This window comes from Ovis aries, chromosome 3, assembly GCF_016772045.2.
Source record: "Ovis aries strain OAR_USU_Benz2616 breed Rambouillet chromosome 3, ARS-UI_Ramb_v3.0, whole genome shotgun sequence".
Classification (NCBI taxonomy): domain Eukaryota; kingdom Metazoa; phylum Chordata; class Mammalia; order Artiodactyla; family Bovidae; genus Ovis; species Ovis aries.
In genome coordinates, this window is record NC_056056.1 from 202,974,894 (window position 1) to 202,996,394 (window position 21,501).

Sequence of the window (21,501 nt, forward strand, 5' to 3'; positions counted from 1 at the left end):
GTGGTTTGTATGCCCTGTGTGTGTGTGTGGTTTGTATGCTCTGTGTCTGTCTGTCTGTCTGGTTTGTATGCCCTGTGTGTGTGTGTGTGTGTGTGTGTGTGGTTTGTATGCCCTGTGTGTGTGTGGGGGGGGTTTGTATGCCCTGTGTGTGTGTGGGGGGGTTTGTATGCCCTGTGTGTGTGGTTTGTATGTCGTGTGTGCTTGTATGGTTTGTATGCCCTGTGTGTATGTGTGGTTTGTATGCTGTTTGTGTGTGTGTGTGGTTCGTATTCCCTGAGTGTGTGTGGTTTGTATACCCTGTGTGTGTACATAGACTGTGTGGGATAGGCTGGTGGTGGTGAGAGAACAGCATGTAAGTTGACAGTGAGTTTTGTGTGGCTGGAAGGATGTTTGGAAAGGGCAAGACATGAAATCTTCACTCTGAGCAGGTGCAGACCCTGAGGACCCCGTCGGTTCCACGAAGGAAGTGGGGTTTCTGTAATGGAACCTCCTACTCTGTCTCCCATGTTCCCATAAGAGCTTTACAAGCAAACTGCTTATGAATAAAAACAGTCCAGACCCCTGGGTTGGAGGCTCGGGATGGACACTTACATTTGGCAAGTGGACTGGTTATTGGCACTAACTTGCTGCCATCCAGCTGGCTGCACTGTGCATGCCACGGTAAGCACAGATGATGCACACGGGTGTCCAGAGGGTCCTGCTGACCCTTGCCCTGAACAACACAGGGGATAAAAAAGGGTGATACTTCTCCTTCTGCAGGTGCCGGTGTCAGCTCCCTGCACTGGTGCAGCTGATGAGGGTGTGTTTCGTATGTATCCAGAAGGGAGGGAAAGGTGTGTAGAATGCAGCTCAAGGAGATGGAGGTAAATATTTAATGAGATTTGCAGGTCCCTTTTAAGGCTTGTTTAAAGAGGTAAGAGTGGGACTGCTCTATCTTCTCAACAAGTGAATTGTTTTTTAATTTAATAGTATTAAAACTGTACACACTGCTATACTTAAAATGCATCACCAACAAGGACCTACTCTATAGCACAGGGCACACTGCTCAATGTCATGTGGCAGCCTGGATGGGAGGGGAGTTTGGGGGAGAATAGATACGTGTGTGCCTATGGCTGAGTGCCTTTGCTGGCTACCTGAAACTATCACAACATTGTTAATCTGCTGTACTCCTGTACAAAATAAAAAATTGTTTAAATATACACACACAGACATTCACATATTCTGAGTCTCTTTGGTTCCTGAGTTTGTACATAGTGAGGGCTGGATAGGGAGGGATTTATCTGAAAATGTATCAAAATGTGTTCAGTTCCTGGGTTTGGATTTGCATCACAAAGAGTATTTAGATTGGAAAAACCAGTGAAGACCTTATTCATCTTTTCTTTTCCCAGAGAAGGTGAGTGTCTCCTTAGCCAGTGGGTTTCTTGTCATTAACAGTAGCAAGATTGTGACCTAATAAAGGTCATGAATGGGTCATTATAAGGACAGGACTAGAAAAAACGGAATTCCTCCAAGTCCAGGAATCTTCCCCCAAGGCCTCTGTATGTACCCTGAGCAGTTAGGGTCTGTCAGCCCTTGTTTATAGTGAGCGCCCAGCAAAGGAACAGGAGACCCCGGAATCGCGAGTAATTATGAAACCCTCGATACAGAGTATATTTGTAAGAGTAGAGGGTGTATGTGGTATCTTTGAAATTAAATATTTACATAGTAGGAAGATTTTAAAAGTTCATTCTGAAAGAAACTTAAGTTGATCAACTGTGTTTTGAAGAAATAACACCTGGCTTCAGTTGAGGATTTGTTATATCCCCGTTTTACTTCTGCTTGGTTATTTGCTGCTTACTTTCCGTCCTCTTTAAGTTACACAGAAAAGGACGGGGGACTTTCGGGGCCTGGGCTCCTTTGGAGGCCCTGCAAACCAGGGCTGTTGCTGGCCTGTACCCCGGCGCAAGCAGCTGTAGCCAGGGATCCGTGTACGGCAGGATCCACTTGCATTTGTGGGATTTGCTTTTTCTTTTCAGACAGCTTTATTTGACTGGTTACCAGAAGGCTGATTTTCATCTCTGTGCACGGCATAACTTTACCATGTCTATCCTTAGGTGGGTTTGCCGAGTTCTCCCGCTGTTTCCCTGGCCTCTGTGAAGGAAAGTCCACTCTAGTCCCCACCTGCATCTCTCAGCCTTGCTTACCTGTTGCCAACATCGGGCCAACCCGAATTCTGCCCAATCTCTATCTTGGCTGCCAGCGAGATGTCCTCAACAAGGTGGGTGCTTTGAAAATATCCTTCATTGCAGGATTTCTTGACAGCAGCTGGAGAGGCACCGGTGGGCCATCCTTTCAGATACAAATGTTCTCAAAGCAGCTCCCCAGCCAGCAGCCCAGCAGCCTTACCTTCTCCCCCGTGCTGTCGGCTGTGATGTTCTGTTTGCCGTCGGAGACCTAAGCCATTGTCAGGTGTGCTGTTCTTACAGGTCCAAGAGAGCTGCGACAGGACAGGGATTTTCGGAAGTTTCGCCCCATTTTCTTAGATGTTCTGTTACAGTAGCTGGGCGCACTCAGGAAGGCCAGTGCCATCTAGATTATTTCACACTTAGAAACGTGTGCATTCGCTGCATCAACTGGAAAAGAGCTCAGAGTGGCTTGGATTGAGGAAGAGTTCATGATGACTTCCCCCTTCCAGAGGGGCAGGGGAGGGGGTCAAAAGATGGTGAGGACCAGCGCTTAGAGGATGCAGTGTGGATCCCCTGCCTGAGGTTCCTTGACACAGTTTGGTGGAGACAGAAGAGGGAAGAACATGAATCCTGGATGTAAAGGATGTGGGCCGTCCTGAGCCAGGTGCCCCCAACAGAGGAGCCGTGTTGATTGGCCGAGGCCGTTGTATTTACCGGTACACACATAACAGCAGTAAACTAAGGTCTGTCTGTCTCCACAGTCTATATGCTCTTAACCAGTGTTGCTAGAACACAGGCCCCTAATTGCCTGGAAGGTGATCTGTCTCTAAACCTCTTACTTGGTGGTGGTTTAGTCGCTAAGTCGTGTCCGACTCTTGCGACCCTATGGACTGTAGCCCGCCAGGCTCCTCTGTCCATGGGATTTTTCCAGGCAAGAATGCTGGAGTGGGTTGCCATTTCCTTCTCCAGGGGGTCGTCCCAACCCAGGGATTGAACCTCGGTCTCCTAATTGCAAGCAGATTCTTTACCTACTGAGCTACCAGGAGGCCCTAAATGTCTTATTTACACCACCTCTAATTGAAAAAGCATTCAGAGATCTTAATTCAGCTGCTGGTGATTTATAAGCGCTGCTATCTTATGTAGAAAGAAATTTCTCCTTGAGTAGCTGGAAGAATTGGACTGGCTATAAAAATAAACTTCCAGGCGGGCTTGCTTTAGCACGTGGAAAGCAAAAACATCCTATCATTGGGCAGGAAGGACGCATTCTTTTCGCTACTTTTTTTTTTGCTCTTAAAACCCCTGCATCTTCAAAATTTTGCCTGGACATCATTGTTAATACATCTGCTCTTACTATGAGGCATTTGAAATTTGATAACGCATACTTGCACTGAGCCTTCTGGTGGGGTCATGATGTCTTTGAGCATGTGATTCTTATTAGTCCTCTTTGAGAAATAAGCAAAGTATGTCACAGCGTGCATGCTAAGTCGCTTCAGTTGTGTCCTACTCTTTGCAGCCCCATGGTCTGTAGCCAACCAGGCTTCTCTGTCCAGGGATTCTCCAGGCAAGAATACTGGAGTGGGTTGCCTTTTTAGTCAGACTTAGAAGATGAAGTCTTTGAGAACAAACACCACAAAACCACTAATTTTATTAGTTGTCTTATTTATTTATTTTTAACAGAGTGCCATCTAAGTATCTTAAAAGCATGTCATAGTAATTTTCTTAGGAGAATAATAGTGTTTAACATTTAAAATGCTAGGCTCAAAAAAAAAGAAAATAAAGTGCTATACTCTTTGTTACTGCATTTAACCCTCATAATAGGATTTAGAGGCAGGTTGGCCCTGAGTTGTATGACTTGCTTACCCACAGTTTTGTGACTAGAACGTCATTGACTTCAGAGTTAGTCAGTGGCAGAGATCTTTCTCAAACCTAGTCTACTCTGGCTCTGAGTCCTATGTTTACAGAACACCAGAAATCTTTATCTCCTGCAAAATGGAAATCTCCATAACAGGCTGTTTACAAAGGACTGAGATTCTAATGGTCTATAGAATTTAATCAAAATTTGTTTCCCCTGCTTTTTCTACAGCATAGTCTATACCAGAACCATCCCATAGAAGTAGAATGCAAGCCACACGTATAATCCAAAATGTTCCAGTAGCCCTTTTTTTAAGAAGTAAAAAAAAAAAAGTGAAACTAATTTTTAAAATATGTCTGTCTACTTTTTATCTTATGACCGCACCACTTGACATGCAGGATCTCAGTTCCCCCGACCAGGGTTGAGCCCCTGCCCCCTGCATGGGGAGCGCAGTCTTAACCACGCGGCCACTGGGGAAGTCCCGTGAAATCAATTTTAATAACATTTATCACCCGGTATCAAGAGTATTATTTCAACCTGCGATCAATGTAAAACTTACGGGCGCTTTACGTATTTCGTTACTGGGTCTTGGAAAGCTCGTGTGTGTGCTGTGGCCGCTGCTGCTCTTGCTGTGGATGAGCCACACGAGCCAGCTCCCCCCTCAGACCCTGCAGGCGCATGCTGTGAGCGTGTGACCGTTTTCACTTCTGTCTCAGAGACCCGGCTCTTCTGTAGGAGGCCGTAGGCAGGCATCGGTAGTGAAAAGAACACCCTTCCCCTCACACGTGTGCTTTGTTCCGACACTCTCCTCCTCTCTGGTCTTTGTGCTGGAGTTCCAACAGGAATGGCAGTTGTACTAAAGCAGTTTGCAGCTGCCCAGTTCTTATCTGACTGACTGCGCTTGGAATCAGAGTCCTGTAGTTAAAATGTTCAAGACAAAAGTTCCTGATGCTTTCTCCTCCCTTATCAGTTAAAATTCGAAGTGGACTTCTGTTTCACCCTTACACACGGGATGTGTGATGGAGTTACCTACTGCGCGTTGTTCTTGAGCCTGAACCTGTTCAGCTTCTTCACCCAACTCAACTCTACCCCTCTTTCCCCGTTTTAAACAGGCTGCTGCCAGCCTTCTTTGGGCAGCGTCTCTTTTGTTAATATTTATTTGTTTATTTGGCTGCACCAGGCGTTAGTCGCAGCATGCGGGATCTAGTTCCCTGACCAGGGATTGAACCCAGGGCCCCCCACTTGGAGCCTTAGCCGCTGGCCCAGCAGGGGCGTCCCTGGGTAGCGTCTCGTTTCAGTCTCCGGTGTGCGGAGCTGGCTCTCCTGTGCTGCCAGCACCAGGGCTGCTGCCGCTTCCCCTGGTGTTTCCATCTGAGAGTTAGGCAGGAGCCTGGTACCGTGTAGCCAGATACGGCTTTCAGGTTTCTCTGTGATCTAGGAAGACAAAGGGTCATGTCATCAAAGCAGGCAGTAAAAATGTTTATTGTGTCCACTGTGTGTAGAATGCCATATAGAGTGCAGGTTGGATAGACAAGACCTGTTCATGAGTCAGTGATTCATGAGACAGGTGACTTAGGGCTTGAGTGAGGGCTGGCTTTGCACGGGGTGGATTTGCATCCCAGCTGGTTGGCCTCACCAGGCAGAGCACCTGAGCCAGGTGACGGAATCTGCTTCTTCCCCTGCAAACTGAAATGACTCCTGCCTCCTCCTAGTGTTCACGTGAGGCTCCAGTGACAAGGCATTATGCCAGGCACTGAGCACAGTTCCTGGTTTACAGGGGACTCTGATGTTGTCACCAGTGGGTGGAGTATACCAAGGTCTAGCGTGGGTGGTAGATACGGTGGGTGTGGCTGGCTGAGGAGGGCTCGCTGGAGGGAGTAGGTCAATGCTGAAGGCAAAAGGAGTGGCGAAAACAAACTTATTCAACTGGCTTCAGAAAGAAAGATTACAGTCCCTTTAGAGTTGCAATGCCTGCATGATTTAATGACACCTCTGTCCTCAGCCTAAGTGAACATGGGAAACTTGACCAAATAGAGCAGTTTAATTAAGCTATATATTAAATCTATAGCCCATACAGTACTCCACAGTCTATGTCACAAGAGCACAGAGCTCACGTTTAGAAATTAGTCCAACTATTGGGGAAAGTTTATTTCACGGTTTAAGAGAAAGAAACTTAAACAGGAAAAAAGTAGTGATTGCAAACCATAGTAGTAAAATGAAGATTATTTTTTTGACTCACAAAAAATTATTTTTGAACATTTTCTTAATTGTGTTTTGAAACTAGAATCTTTTACTAGGGGGTCATCTTTGCTGCTTTACAGCTGAACTCTTTTTTTATACCCAACCTGCTATATTCAGTGTAATTTCCCTTTGTTGTTTAGTCACTGAGTCGTGTCCAGCTGTCTTTATGACCCTGTGGACTGTAGCCTGCCAGGCTCCTTTGTCCTTGGGACTTCCTGGGCAAGAACACTGGAGTGGGTTGCCATTTCCTTCTCCAGGGGATCTCCCCCACCCAGGGGTCGAACCCACGTCTCCTACGTTGACAGGCGAGAAAACTGAGAAGCCTGTAATTTCCCTAGTGAAGGCCAATTAGGAGGAGGGACAGTTTGAATTAGTGAAAAATATACATTACAAGCTTTGGGGGTCGAGGCGTGGGCAACAACTTTATTGAGATACACCATATGATTTACAGACTATTTTTTATTGAGATATAACTGACATATAACATTATATTAGTTTCAGCTATACAACATAATGATTAAATATTTGTATATACTGCTAAATGATCACAATAAATCTAGCTAACATACACCGCCATACATTGTTACACATTTCTTCACTCTGCTAACCACTTTCAAATATATAATTCAGTATTATTATCTATATCAGTATACTGTACGGTACTTCTCCATGACTTATTTATAACTGGAAGCTTGTACCTTTTGACCACCTTTCACCCTCTCCTCCACCGCCTCTGGTGGCCACCAATCTCTTGTCTGTATTTATGAATTCGATATTTGTTTGTTTTTAGATTCTGCATGTAATGAAAGCATATGGTGTATCTGTGTTTCTCTGTCTGACCTACTTCACTCACCATAAAGCCCTCAAGGTTCATCTGTGCTGCCACAGAGAGCAAGGTTTCCTTCTGTTTGAAGGCTGAATAATATTCCACTGTATAATAATACCGTGTCTTCTTTAACCCTTCATCTGTCAGTGGCCACTTGGGCTGTTTCCATGCCTTGACTCTTGTGAATTGTGCTGCAGTGAACACAGGATTGTATGTGTCTTTTGGAGTCAGTATTTTTGTTTCCTTCGGGTAAAGACCCAGAAGTGGAATTGCGGAGAAGGCAATGGCACCCCACTCCAGTACTCTTGCCTAGAAAATCCATGGACGGAGAAACCTGGTGGGCTGCAGTCCATGGGGTCGCTAAGAGTCAGACACGACTGAGCGACTTCACTTTCACTTTTCACTTTCATGCACTGGAGAACGAAATGGCAACCCACTCCAGTCTTCTTGCCTGGAGAATCCCAGGGATGGGGGAGCCTGGTGGGCTGCCGTCTATGGGGTCGCTCAGAGTCGGACACGACTGAAGTGACATAGCAGCAGCAGCAGCAGCAGCAGCATGGTAGTTCTAGACATCCCTGGCGGCTCAGATGGTAAAAAACCACCTGCAATGCAGGAGACCCAGAGTTGATCTCTGTGTCAGGAAAATCCCCTCTGGGAGGAATATCTACCCACTCCAGTATTCTTGTCTGGAGAATCCCACAGACAGAGGAGCCTGGTGGGCTACAGTCCATAGGGTTGAAAAGAATCAGACATGACTGAGCGACTAAGCACATGGTAGTTCTATTTTTAATTTTTTAAGGAACTTCCGTACCGTTTTCCATAGTAGCTACACCAGTTTACATTCCCACTAACTGTTTTAAAAATAAGATTAGGTGGGACTTCCTTGTGGTCCAGTGATTAAGACTCCGTACTTCCACTGCAGGGGGCCCAGGTTTGATCCCTGGTTGGGGAACCAAGATCCTGCATGTCGTGTGGTACCGCCAAAAAAAATTTTTTTTAATTTAAAAAATAAGAGAAAGTAAGGGAACTAACATTTAATGAGACTTGTATATTGTGCATAAGTCACTTCATCCTCATAACAGCTTTACAAAAGATCGTCATCAGCTCTGTTTTACAGGTAAGGAGACTAAAGCTGAGGGAGGTTAGTGAGATCATTCGGATAATGAACAGTCCCGCGCTGAGCCTGCTCTCAGTTTCCTGAGCCTGGTACCTGTGTGCTGGCAGAAGGGATGGTGGTAGAGGAAGTTTATTAGAGTTTGCTTCTAGTGGTTTCTATCTTCTCAGAGTAGTAGGAACCAAGATCATCCACGAGCAGAGAGAGAGGGCGAGGGAGGGCGTGTGGAGAGTTGGAAGAGAAAGGGCAAGGGGTGGAACGGCATCCAGAGAAGAGGCCAGGGGAAGACTGAGGGAATACGGTGCCTGCCGATGCGTGGGACCCAAGGGGGCCCCTTGGCAGCGCGGCTGTGTTGCTCTCGGGCCCGTCCAGCTGCCCAGTGCAGATGCAGGCTCAGGGACGAGACAGATTTATCCAGACTTATTGTGATCTTGCCAAGTGAGTGCAAAGGAGTGACAGAGGGACACCGGAATTGAGGGTGAGGGACTTCCCTGGCAGCCCAGCAGCTAAGACTCTGTGCTTCCCTGCAGGGGTGCACGGGCGCCATCCCTGATCAGAGAACTTAAGATCCTGCACTCGGTGTGTCTAAAAAAAATACTAAAAAGTTGAGGTTGAAAGTGAGGGAGGGATTCTAACTGTCTCTTGAGCCGTGCAGGGGTTAATCCTCTTACTGTTTCTGGCCAGCCCTCCCCATCTGCAGGGTCTCTGCGTCCTCCAGTTCAGCACCAGCAGATTCTCTAATACTGCAATGCTTGCGTGCATGCTAAGTCACTTCAGTCATGTCTGACTCTTTGTACCCCCATGGACTGTAGCCCACCAGGCTTCTCTGTCCATGGGATTCTCCAGGCAAGAATACTGGAGTGGAGATGCCCTCCTCCAGGGGATCTTCCCCACCCAGGATCGAACCCATGTCTCTTAGGTCTCCTGCATTGGCAGGTGGGTTCTTTACCGCTGAGCCACCTAGGGAGCCCAATACTGTAGTACTTACTGTTGAAAAATATCCATGTGTAAATGGGCCTGCGCAGTTCAAACCTGAGTTGTTCAAGGGTCAACTGTGTCATGACTGATGATAGAATTTAAGTTGGGCCCAGAAGGAAGGATAGACGTTATAAGATGGAAGGACAGAGGAGAGACGGTAGGAGCAACAGATTGTAGGTCCTGAGGGGACTGAGGGACTCCAGCCATGGTGGTGGAGGAAAGTAAGCTGGCGGGAAGGAGGCGCAGTCCCGCAGTGGGTTGTGTGTGGTTGTGGTTATTAGTAACAGCAGAGACCAGACCAGGCCCCGGGGAGGGAGTGGTCAAGGTGAGGTGCTCAGAGAACTCAGAGGCCAGGGTGTCAGAAGGGTATCTGAAAGGCCAGAGAAGACAGATTACGTTATCCGTAGGAAACATGTATTAGCTAACTGAGCACAGAGTTGAGCTAAATATTAAACAGAGTAAGGTGACTGCTCTCTGGAAGCCTGTGTTTAACTAGGGGACAGAGGACTGTTGCGTTGTGTATGCTTTCCACAACACATGGAAACAAAACTGAGCGAGTGACATGAATTCCTCATCAGTTCAGTTCAGTCGCTCAGTTGTGTCTGATTCTTTGCGACTCATGGACTGCAGCATGCCCGGCTTCCCTGTCCCTCGCCAACTCCTGGAGCTTGCTCAAACTCATGTCCATTGAGTTGATGATGCCATCCAACCCTCTCATCCCCTGTTGTCCCCTTAGGAAGTCACATTCATCTGTGAGTAAAAATAATCATTAGTCCGTAATATGTACACACTCTTCACACTTGTGGTTCCATCCCAGTTCTGCTCTCAGGAACTGTGACATAAGACGCACTCTTGAGCACTTACATGCCCAGCCATAAATACAATCAGGAGAGAAGGGGACAGAACAGTCATGTGACTCCTCAGCTAACAGCAGCTGCTGACCCTCCGCTTGGCTGCCCAGGTGGAGACAGGTGGAAGCCCCCCTCCCGGCCACAGTGGGCCCTGGGCAGCAGTGGGCCCTGGGCTGCAGTGGGCTCTGGGCTGTCACGGGGCTACTTGCCCCATTTGAATAGTCTGCTCACCAGGAGGCAGTTGTGTTTGTTCTCAGACTGTTTAGGCCAGTGTACTTGTTATTATAATGATGTACATTCATGAAAGTATCACATATATGAATGAAATATGAATGGGGAAAAAGAACTATTTGTCTATGCTCTGAGCTAAATGTTTTCAAAAGATTCAGGAAAGACAAATTGCTCTACGTATTTTTTCTGTCTTAAGAGATGGGGAAAGGCAGCTGTAAATCTAAAATATTCTGTCCTGATTTATTAGTTTACTAGTTCTTGCTCTTTAAAGAATGGAAACTATAAGTGGTAGATTCATTTGGTTGTAATTTTCTAAGGAACGCCAGTCAGCTAAGCTATTGAAAAAAAACAAACAAACCCAGAACGCCATCAGAAGTTAGTGAATTAATGTACATGTATTTGCATTAAAATGTTTTATGTATATATGTAACATCTTTAGTGATTTCCTCCTTTAACTCAGTTTTACTGACGTAGTAACTGCCACTTTTTTTTCTCATTTCATTTTGCATGTAAGTTGTTATCACTCCATTTCAACACAATAATGTCCCCTTCACCCTTAGAAAGTGTTAGTCACTCAGTCGTGTCTGACTGTGACCCCATGGACTGTAGTCCACCAGGCTCCTCTATCCATGGAATTCTCCAAGCAGGAATACTGGAGTGGGTAGCCTGTCCCTTCTCCAGGGGATCTTCCTGACCCAGGAATTGAACCTGGGTCTCCTGCATTGCAGGCGGATTCTTTACTGTCTGAGCCACCAGGGAAGCGTGTCTCCCTTACGTCAGTTATAAATAAAGCTACTGCTTACATGCATCTTTTATGGCATACTGTCTTATACATGGAGAATATTGTTGAGATATAAACTATTGTGGGCTTGGATGACTGTTTCCTACATGAGGTCTGAACTGCCCCCTTTTCATGTTTCAGCCATGGCCATTGGGCACCCGGCAGCAGCCTGCCTGAGGCCGGGAGACGTGCATGCCAGCAGCAGGGCCACGCTGTGATGCCCGTGGCTGCAACCGAGGCAACAGTTGGGAAAAAAGAGGCAGAGTACAACTGATGAGTCTCCTTCAATAGCTTTCTAGTGTCCTGAGTTACTCCAAGAGTCTGTTCAGAGAGAACCATGCCCAGATGGGTGTTCCTGTACTTTCTAACTGGTTAGAGTTTAAAAGGGTAAAAAAGGATGAAACTATATTACTTCACTTGGTTAAACAATAAAAATCTGTGTGTAGGCTAGTTACTTTGCTTTATTGCTCCATCTTTGTTTTGAGTCGCTCAGTCGTGTCTGACTCTTTGTGACCCCATGGCCTGCAGCACGCCAGGCTTTCCTGTCCTTCACCATCTCCTGTAGCTTGCTCAAACTCACATCCATTGAATCGGTGATGCGATCCAACTATCTCATTCTCTGTCGTCCCCTTCTCCTCCTGCCTTCAATCTTTCCCAGCATTCGGGTCTTTTCTAATGAGTCAGCTCTTCATATCAGCTGGTCAAAGTATTGAAGCTTTAGAGTCAGCATTAGTCCATCTAATTTGCTCTCAAAAGAACTTCAGTGGAGTGCAGCAATAAAGAAGACATATTCTAGAGATGAATATAATTGGATTTGACTTTTGACACTGGACCACTTGATAGCTGTGTAACTTTGGAAACATGTAAACTTGCTAAGTCTTAGTGTCTTCATTTTTAAAATGAGGATAATGATAGTACCCATGTCAAAGGGTGGTCGTGAGGATTCTGTGAGACGATCCATTTGAAAGTTTAGCACAGGGGCTTTCCTGGTGGTCTAATGGTGAGGAATCTGCCCGCCAACGCAGGGAACCCAGATTCTATCCCCCGTCCAGGAATATCCCACATGCCGTGGAGCAGCTGAGCCCGTGCTCCACAACTCCTGAGCCAGTGCCCTAGCACCCACAAGCTGCACCTGCTGAAGCCCATGTGTCTAGAGCCTGGCTTTGCAACAAGAGAAGCCGCCGCAGTGAGAAGCCCGCACAACGCAAGGAAGAGTAGCCCCTGCTCACTGCAGCTGGAGAAAGCCTGTGCAGCAACAAAGACCCAGGGCAGCCAAAAATAAATCAATCAAAAAAAATAACAAAGTTTAGCACAGTACCAGGTACATAGTAGGCATTCAACATGTTAGATGTTGTTATATATGTACCATGCTCCCTAATAGTATATTGTTAATAGGCCTATAACAAAGGTGCCCTACAGATTTTTTTTTTAGGTTAAGTGATTATTTCTATAGAGTGTGAAAGTTGTTCAGTCATGTCTGACTTGTTGCGACCCCATGGACTATATAGTCCGTGGAATTCTCCAGGCCAGAATACTGGAGTGGGTAGCCTTTCCCTTCTCCATGGGATCTTCCCAACCCAGGGATTGAACCCGCATTGCAGGTGGATTCTTTACCAGCTGAGCCACAAGGGAAGTCCTGTGGCTGCTTGTCAGAAGTGTGCGTGGTTCCCATCTTTCTGTGGGGAAATCGTAGGTGACGCTCACTGTGACTCGTTACAGCTCAGTGTTGTCCTCGCTGAGCACTGCCTATGGTTTTGTGATTGTATAGAGTGGGTGGCATTGCCTACGTCAGCCTCTCTCCTCAGAAACGCCTGTGTCTTTACTGTTGGACTACTTTTCATTTAATAAAGCTTTGTATTTCTGTTGACAGAAAGGAGGAGGATATTTTAAAAGGTTCCTTTCTTTAAGGAGCACTGGTGAGAAAGGACCAAAAGGCTTTTATCTCCAGCTCCTTGGTCGGGAACACTGTGGTGATCAGGTGGTGGTAGAAAGCCTTCGCTCATGTACAGATGTCGCCATAGTAGACACTGAGATCGTCACAGCCTGACTCTTAGCCCCGCGGGAGCCCCTGAGACCTTCAGAAGATGAGGGTCAATCACTTTGAGCTCAATTAGCTCCAAAAACTACTTCTTGACGTTGTTATCTTCCAGTTGAGAGGGCTTCATCCCTGATCTGGATTTGCTCAGTCTGCCTTTTATGTAAAACAGAATATATTCGTTGTGCCAAAGGTGGTAAATGGAGGGATTAGGGAGTTGGCAGGAGGCTAAAACAGGAAGAAAACCACCAAATTCAAGACAATGGCTGAAAATGATCTAACAAAAATATCTGTAGAGGAGGTCACATTCCTAGAAAAGAAGTGACATGGTTGCTGAGAAGAGAATGATTTCAGGCTGGAGACGTTTCCTGAGAGGCAGCAGTGGACGACTAAATGAAGCGGGTCCTGTAGGCTTGACTGGAAGATGGCAGACAGGGATGGTAGTTGAACAAACACATACCGACCACAGCTACGTACCTGGTGCTAAGGGTAGAAAAACAAGCAAGATTTAGTCCAAGATCTCAGTACCTAATAGGATAGACAAGAATTATCTGCTACTGATAACACAGTATGCTCTGTATTTTACTAATAGCATGTCCAAAGTCCTTTGGGCAAGCAGAGAACGGAATGGTTAATTATGCACCAGTAGAAGGGTTCATAGGAAGGTTAAAGCAGAAAAGTGGTAGTCATCAGGAAGAACAGGGCCTGCTCAGAACTGGTGTGAACAACACTGAGGAAGGCTGGGTGCACATGTTATGTTGGGTATTCGAAGGTTGTATGGGACAGGAGCGGGCAGTGAGATATGGTGAAGATAAGTGTGCATAAAACATAGCCCCTGTTTGGTTACAAGAAAGGATACTGTAGCTGTTGTTCAGTTCAGGTTTGGAGAGGAGAACACTGCAAATTTAAGAGATCCGTGGCGGCTTTTCTGCTCTCGTGGTGTGGGCTGCTGGCTGAGCAGCGACTGGGAATAGAGAGAAGGGGTGATGTGAGGGGTTGATGCTGCAAGGGTTTGACACCATTTGGAGGGAAGTGGTGAGGAAGAGAAATGGGATGAAAGGATCCCATTTTTTAGCTCAAGTGTCTGGGTGGATATTATTACCAAAACCCAATTTTGGATTACAGAGAGGAAACAAGAATTTGAAGCAGAGAAGGGAGAAAGAGAATGTGCTGTTTCTGAGTCTGAAAGTTTTGAGGGACATCCGAATAGAGATATCTAGGAAGCAGCTGGAAATATGGATCAAAAATTAAAGTGTGTGTATGTATATGTGTATTTAAGAGTCATCAGCATGTAGAGACATGGAAATAGTCAGCCTTCAGAGAGAGCATTTAGAGCCAAGAGATGGCCCAGGACTGTGTCTTAGAGAACAGCCACCATGTTCAGTTTGGGGAGAAAATGTTCTCATTGTGTGTGCATATGTTCTGAAGTCAGTACAAAACAAACAAACGTATTCTAGTATACTTCCAAATCTTGTAAATCAATGCACTTACTCATGCATTTTGGGGATTACATCTAACATGGTCATAATGAATTTACATAGATGCCAAAGAGGGGGAAGTCAGTAAACGGTCATGGTTTCATTTTGTATTCTTTGTTCCACTTCTCAAGTAACGAAGATAATAGAGTTGACCATATTAGTGATGTGTGATTTTTTAAAATAGCCTTCTATGCCCTGAAAAAGTTCTGCTTTAAAGCCTTGATTTAAAAAAAGTCTTGATAAATGTAAAGAAACTTAAGTCATATCAAGCATCTTTTCCGACCATAATGCTATAAGATTAGAAATCAACTACAAGAAAAAGCTACAAAAAACAAACGTGGAGTCTAAACAATATGCTGCTAAACAACCAATGGATCATTGAAGAAGTCAGAGAAAAGTAATAAGAACCCAGAGATAAGTGAAAATGAAAGCAGCGATCCAAAACCTACGGAATATAACAAAAGCTGCTTTAAGGGAGAAATGCATAGTGATGCAAGCTTATAGGAAACAGAAAGTCTCAGATAGCAACCTTATGCCTAGAGAAAGCAGAACAAACAAAACCCAAAGTTAGTAGAAGGAAATAAATCATAAGGATCAGAGAGGAAATAAATGAAAGTGAAAGTCGATCAGTCGTGTCTGACTCTGTGACCTTATGGGCTATACAGTCCACGGAATTTTCTAAGTCAGAATATTGGAGTGGGTAGCCTTTCCCTTCTCCAGGGGATCTTCCTAACCCAGGGATCAAACCCAGGTCTCCTGTATTGCAGGGGGATTCTTTACCGGCTGAGCCACACAGGAAGCCCAATAAATGAAATAGAGGCTAAAAAAACAACAGAAAAGATGAATGAAAGCTGGTTCTTTGAAAAGATAAACAAAATTGATAAACCTTTTGCTAGACTCACCAAGAAAAAAAGGAAGTGAGTTCAAACCAATAAAATCAGAAGTGACAAAGGAGAAGGTACAACTGATGCCACAGAAATAAGAAGATCATAAGAAACTAGTGTGAGCAACTGTATGCCAACGAAGTGGGCAACCTGCAAGAAATGGACCAATTCTTAGAAAGGTGCAATCTCCCAAGACTGAACCGGAAAGAAACAGAAAATATAAACAAATCAATTACCAGTACTAAAAACTGAATCAGTAAAAACTCCCAACAAACAAAAGGGTGGGACCAGGTAACTTTATAGGTGAATTCTAACAAACATTTAGAGAAGAGTTAACACCTATCCTGAAACTATTTCAGAAACTGCAGAGGAAGGAACACTTCTGAACTCATTCTGTGTGTCCGCCACCATCACCCTGATACCGAAACCAGACAAAGATATCGCACGCAAAAACTTACAGTTTTTGTGTCAGTTATCACTGATGAACATGGATGCAAAAATCCTCAACAAAATACTAGCAGACCGACTCCAGCAATATATTAAAAGGTTCAGACACCATGATCAAGTGGGATTTATCCCAAGGATGCAAAGATTTTTCAGTATCTGCAGATATCGTATCTACCACATTCACCAACTGAAGAATAAAAATCACATGAGTGTCTCATATATAGAAAAAGCTTTTGATAAAATTCAGCATCAATTTATGGGTTAAAAAAAAAAACTCTTCTGAAAGTAGGCATACAAAAAAGTTGAAAAATGAAGCAAATTCCCTAGCAGTCCAGTGGTTAGGACTCTGCAGTTCCATTTCAGGGGGCACAGGTTTGATCCCTGGTCAAGAAATGTGGGATCCACCCCCCACATGCCACAGCACAACCAAAAAAAGGGGGGGGTTGTTGAAAGTGGGTATAGAGAGACCATACCTCAGCATAATAAAGGCCATATATGACAACTCCCCCACCTAACATTATAGTCAACAGTGAAAGGCTGAAAGCATGTCCTCGAAGATCAGGAAGAAGACAAGAATGCCCAGTCTTGCGATTTTTATTCAACATAGTTTTGGAAGTCCTAGCCACAGAAATCAAAGAAGAAAAATAAAAGGAATTCAAATAGGAAAATAAGTAAATCTGTCATTGTTTGCAGATGACATGATGCTATAGATAGAAAAGCCTAAAGATGCTACTAGAAAACTACTAGAGCTCATCAATGAATTCAGTAAAGTTGCTGGATACAAAGTTAATATACAGACATAGGTTGCATTTCTATACTCTAACAACAGAGTATCAGAAAGAGAAATTAAGAAAATAGTACCACTAACCATTGCATTAAAAAGAATAAAAGACCCAGGAATAAACCTACCTAAGGAGGGAAAAGACCTGTATTCTGAAAACTGTAAGATGCTGATGAAAGAAATCACACAGCAAAAATGGAAAGATATACCATGTTCTTGGATTGGAAGAATCAGTATCGTTAAAATGAGTATACTACCCAAGGCAATCTATAGATGCAGTGCAATTCCTGTCAAATTACCAGTGGCATTTTTCACAGAACTTGGACAAAAAAAATTAAATTTGTATAGAGACACAGAAGACCCAGAATAACCAAGACAATCTTGTGAAAGAAGAATGAAGTTGGAGGAATCGTACACCCTTACTTCAGACTATACTACAAATTTACAGTAATCAAAACAGTAGGCCACAAAAACATCAGTGGCATGGGGTAGGAAGCCCAGAAATAAACCCACACACTTACGGTCAATTAATCTATGACCAAGGAGGCAAGAATATATAATGGAGGAAAGACAGTCTCTTCAGGAAATGGTGCTGGGAAAACTAGACAGCTTCATGTAAAAGAACGAAATCAGAATGTTTTCTAACACCATATACAAAAATAACTCAAAATGGGTTGAAGAACTAAATTTAAGACTGAAAACCATAAAAGTCCCAGAGGAGAACATAGGCAGAACACACTTGGACATAAAGTATTGTTTTGGAACCATCTTCTGGAGTAATGGAAAATAAAAACGAACAAACGGGACCTAATTAAACTTTTAAAAGCTTCTGCACAGCAAAGGAAACCATAAACAAAATGAAAAGACAACCTATAGACTGGAGAAAATATTTGCAAAGGATGCTACCGACAGGGAATTAATTTCTAAAATATACAAACAGCTCATATAGCTTAATATCAAAAAAACAACCCAATAAAAAAATAGCTGTAAGACCTAAGCAGACATTTCTCTAAAGACTTACAGATGGCCAACAGGTATATGGAGAGATGTTCATATTGCTAATCATTAGAGAAATGCAAATCAAAACAACAAGCTATCACCTCACTCCAGTCAGGATGGACATCATTAAAGAGTCTACAAATAATTCCTGCTGGAGAGGGTGTGGAGAAAAGAGAACTCTCTTAACACTGTTGCTGAGAAGGTAAATTGTTATAGCCAGTATGGAGAACAGTATTGCAGTTCCTTAAAAAAGCTAACCATATGATCCTGCAGTCCCACTCCTGGGCATATATCTGAAGAAAACTATAAATAGAAAAGATACATTCACCCTAATATTCACTGTAGCATTATTGACAATAGCCAAAACATGGAAGCAACCCAAGTGCCCTTCAACAGATGAGTGGATAAAGATGTGATGTATATATCTATAATGCTTATGTATGTATATACATATACATATACGTACACACAATGGAATACTGCTCAACCATAAAAAGAATGAAATAATGCTATTTTCAGCAATATGGATGGACCTAGGCATTATCATACTCAATGAAGTCAGAGAAAGACGTATCATCTGATATCACTTATATGTAGAATCTTAAGAAAAATGATCCAGATGAACCTATAGGCAAAACAGAAACAGACTCACAGATGAAGAAAACAAACTTTTGGTTCCCAGAGGCGAAAGCTGGGAGGGAGAGGATAAATTCGGAACTGGGGTTTAACATGTAAGTATGTAAAATAGATAAACAACAAGGACCTGCTGTATAGCACAGGGAACTAAATTCAGTATTCTGTAATAAACTATAAAAAAAAAGAATATGTAATATGTATACCTGAATCCCTTTGCTGTATACTTGAAACTAACACAACATTATAAATTAACTATACTTCAGTTTTTAAAAATTCTGCTTTAAACTTGTCTTCACGTGTCATTGTGCTAGGTTTTTGGATTTTACCGACTGAATGAAATCTGATCGCTTCAAGGAAACTAGTCATTTTAATCATCGTGTTAAGTTTTTCTCTTTAAAAATGATCATGCTATTACGTTATGTCACTTTAACTGTTCTTTCCTTTCTTAGGAGCTGATGCAACAGAATGGGATTGGTTATGTGTTAAATGCCAGCAACACCTGCCCCAAGCCTGACTTTATCCCCGAATCTCATTTCCTGCGAGTGCCTGTGAATGATAGCTTTTGTGAGAAAATTTTGCCGTGGTTGGACAAATCAGTGGATTTTATTGGTAAGTAGCTCAAGTCATATTACAAATCCTTTGGGTTATAGTCTCGTGTATGAGTATACCCCTTCCTCCCCGTTTCTCTCATTAGAGAAAAGGAACCTACTTCCCAGATTTTTCGAAAGTCTGAAAACAAGCATGATGGTGCTTATCTCATTCAGGGTCCAGGTGATGTGTGTGCGCCGTGTGTCCCTGAGGGACTGGCCTTGTGACAGCTTAGCTAACTCGAACATTCCCAGGGTTAAGCCTGATGGGATCTGGGATTACAGATTTGCGAGTGTTTGAAAATGGGTTAAACTTTTTTGGGATTAAACTTGCCACCCACTTCATCAGATCCTATAAAAGACTTTTGGAAACTCTGGTGGCATTCCTTAACGTGTTTCTGCCTTGCTGCTGTGCTTTCCCCAGAGAACAGCCAAGTCCTGTGGAAACTAATCCCATTACATTTAAAGTTTTTATGTCACAAGATTCCTAAGCCTCCGTCTGTGTGCCAGCAATTTCAAGTATTAATAGTATTGGGTCTAATGAAATTCCAACACACACACTCACATTCGTGTGATCGTTCCTTGGCGATGACTGTGACAGGGTCTGGTCTGGATGGTACTTTGTTCTGCTCACTGGGCCCGCCAGCCCTGGAGCCTCCCCAACTCCCAGCTTCTGGCACTGCTATGACATTTTTGGTGCCTTGAAATCTGGTCTGCTGGTAGGAAATCAGTGACGTTTACTCGAAATGTGGTTTTGGTGGAAAATGGCTAAAGCAACGAGATGGGTTCCTTGCTCCTGGGCAGCACAACGAGGTGTGACTCTTGATGTCCATGTGAGGAGTTTTCCTTGGTTTTCCCCCCAGTCATGAGCTGGAGCACCCTCATCCATAATTAAATATACTCTTGAATTGGTTACTGAAAGTTTTTTTTTTTAAAGAACTGATTCCTTGTAAACAATGTAACTGTGTAAATGAAGCCCCTCACTCTATCCTTTCATCTGTGAGAGGAATTTTCTAAACAGTGCTTTTGGAACTTTGGGTAATTCTGAAACAGATCCCCCTTTTGTCAAGACTTCAGATTGCCAAGACTTCTCCTCTTTAATAGGCATGCATCCTGTGAAACACCAGAAGGTAAATGGCTTAGATAATTTGCATGAAAATCATCACAAACAAAACTCCCATAATTAATTTTCCCCACCATTCTACTTCTAGGAAGTATTCAGAGTATCATTCAGTGTTTGCCTCTTTGAAAGATGACGATTATAGTTAATGTTCCCATTAAGCGTCACATTGATCCGGAGATAATTGGCTCTGATTTCAGCTAAAAGTACAGTTTCAGAGTCTAAATTCAGAAGAAAACCTGATTCTGTTAAGTCATGACAGTGTCTAAGCTTTAGGAGGGTAGGTAACAAAGAGAGGACTTTGCTTCCAGCTTACTTTTCTTCGACTTCATGAGAGCTATTGGCCACTTTTAATTCATACAAAAGGAACTTTACTATGTTCCAAGTTGGTGAGATACATACCCAAATATATATTGTAATTGTATATCTGAAGATATTTTTACTTACCAGTAGTTCACTTGCTTGGCCCTATTTACTGTTAGGCTCACCACCCTTTTCCCGCCCAGACCCAGACCATCCAGTGCGATACCTCCAGCCCACTGTGGAATTCAGCCTGTGTTCACTAGAGGTGTTCATCTCCTCCAGGCCATTTAAAGCCTTGGTTAGTCATGGCAGAGAATATAAAGATGTACCCTCATACGAGGACTTACTAACTTACAGGCTCGTACTTTTTATTATTCAGATTAAATTTCAGTTAAGTTCCTGGGTTTGTTGGAAAGGCTCAGGTTTGAGTGTTGCCTTTGCTTTTAGGAGAGGGAGGCAGAGGTGAGCACAATTGCCTGTCTGTGCTTGGGACCCTGACCAGGCCCCCAGCCCAGCTGGCTGTTGGTACAGACTGCTGCCCCATTTCACCCACAGCAAACTCAGGGCTTTTGTAAGCAATACAGGGAGGTAATTAAGAGGATATACTTTGGAGCCAGACTGTATTTGAATCCTGCCTCCCTTGGTTATCAGTTAAGTAATTCTGGGTGAGTTACTGAAAATTCTCTGTTCCTTAGTCTGCTGATCTGATGACTGAAGACAATGTATTTATCTTATAAGGTATATTGTATATCTGTATATACCTTATAAGGCTATTGTATGGATTACAATAGATAATACATATAAACACTTTGCACGGTGCCCGACTTGTAACTGGGTCTTAAATAGTAGCTGAACTAAAAAATTATCTGAGAAGCCTTTTTTTTCTCTTAGAGGTGTCCTCTGTCACCTCAGTTATTACTTCCTCCATTTTCACCTTTGTAACTTCTCCCCTTCATCCATTTCATTTGCTATCTTTTTTTAAATTAATTCATTTTTCAATTGGATAATTCCTTTACAGAATTGTGTAGGTTTCTGCCAGATAACAACATGAATCAGACATAGGTATATATATAGGTCCCCTCCCTCTTGAACTTCCCCCACCTCCTCTTTTTTAACCTAGAATTGATAAAAGAAAAAAATAGGCAAAATTGAAATGTATCTTTTTCTTATCCTTGGATTGTTGTAGTGGCAA

General features: G+C 43.6%; 1 protein-coding gene across 1 annotated transcript in view; it reads left to right on the forward strand.

Moving 5' to 3' along the window:
* DUSP16 (dual specificity phosphatase 16) overlaps positions 1 to 21,501 on the forward strand; it is a 91,895-nt gene that overhangs the window by 60,516 nt on the left and 9,878 nt on the right. The window contains exons 5-6 of the mRNA XM_042247513.2: positions 2,094 to 2,257; positions 18,749 to 18,908. Of these exons, the coding sequence (XP_042103447.1) occupies positions 2,094 to 2,257; positions 18,749 to 18,908 (324 nt within the window). The remainder of the gene's footprint in view (positions 1 to 2,093; positions 2,258 to 18,748; positions 18,909 to 21,501) is intronic.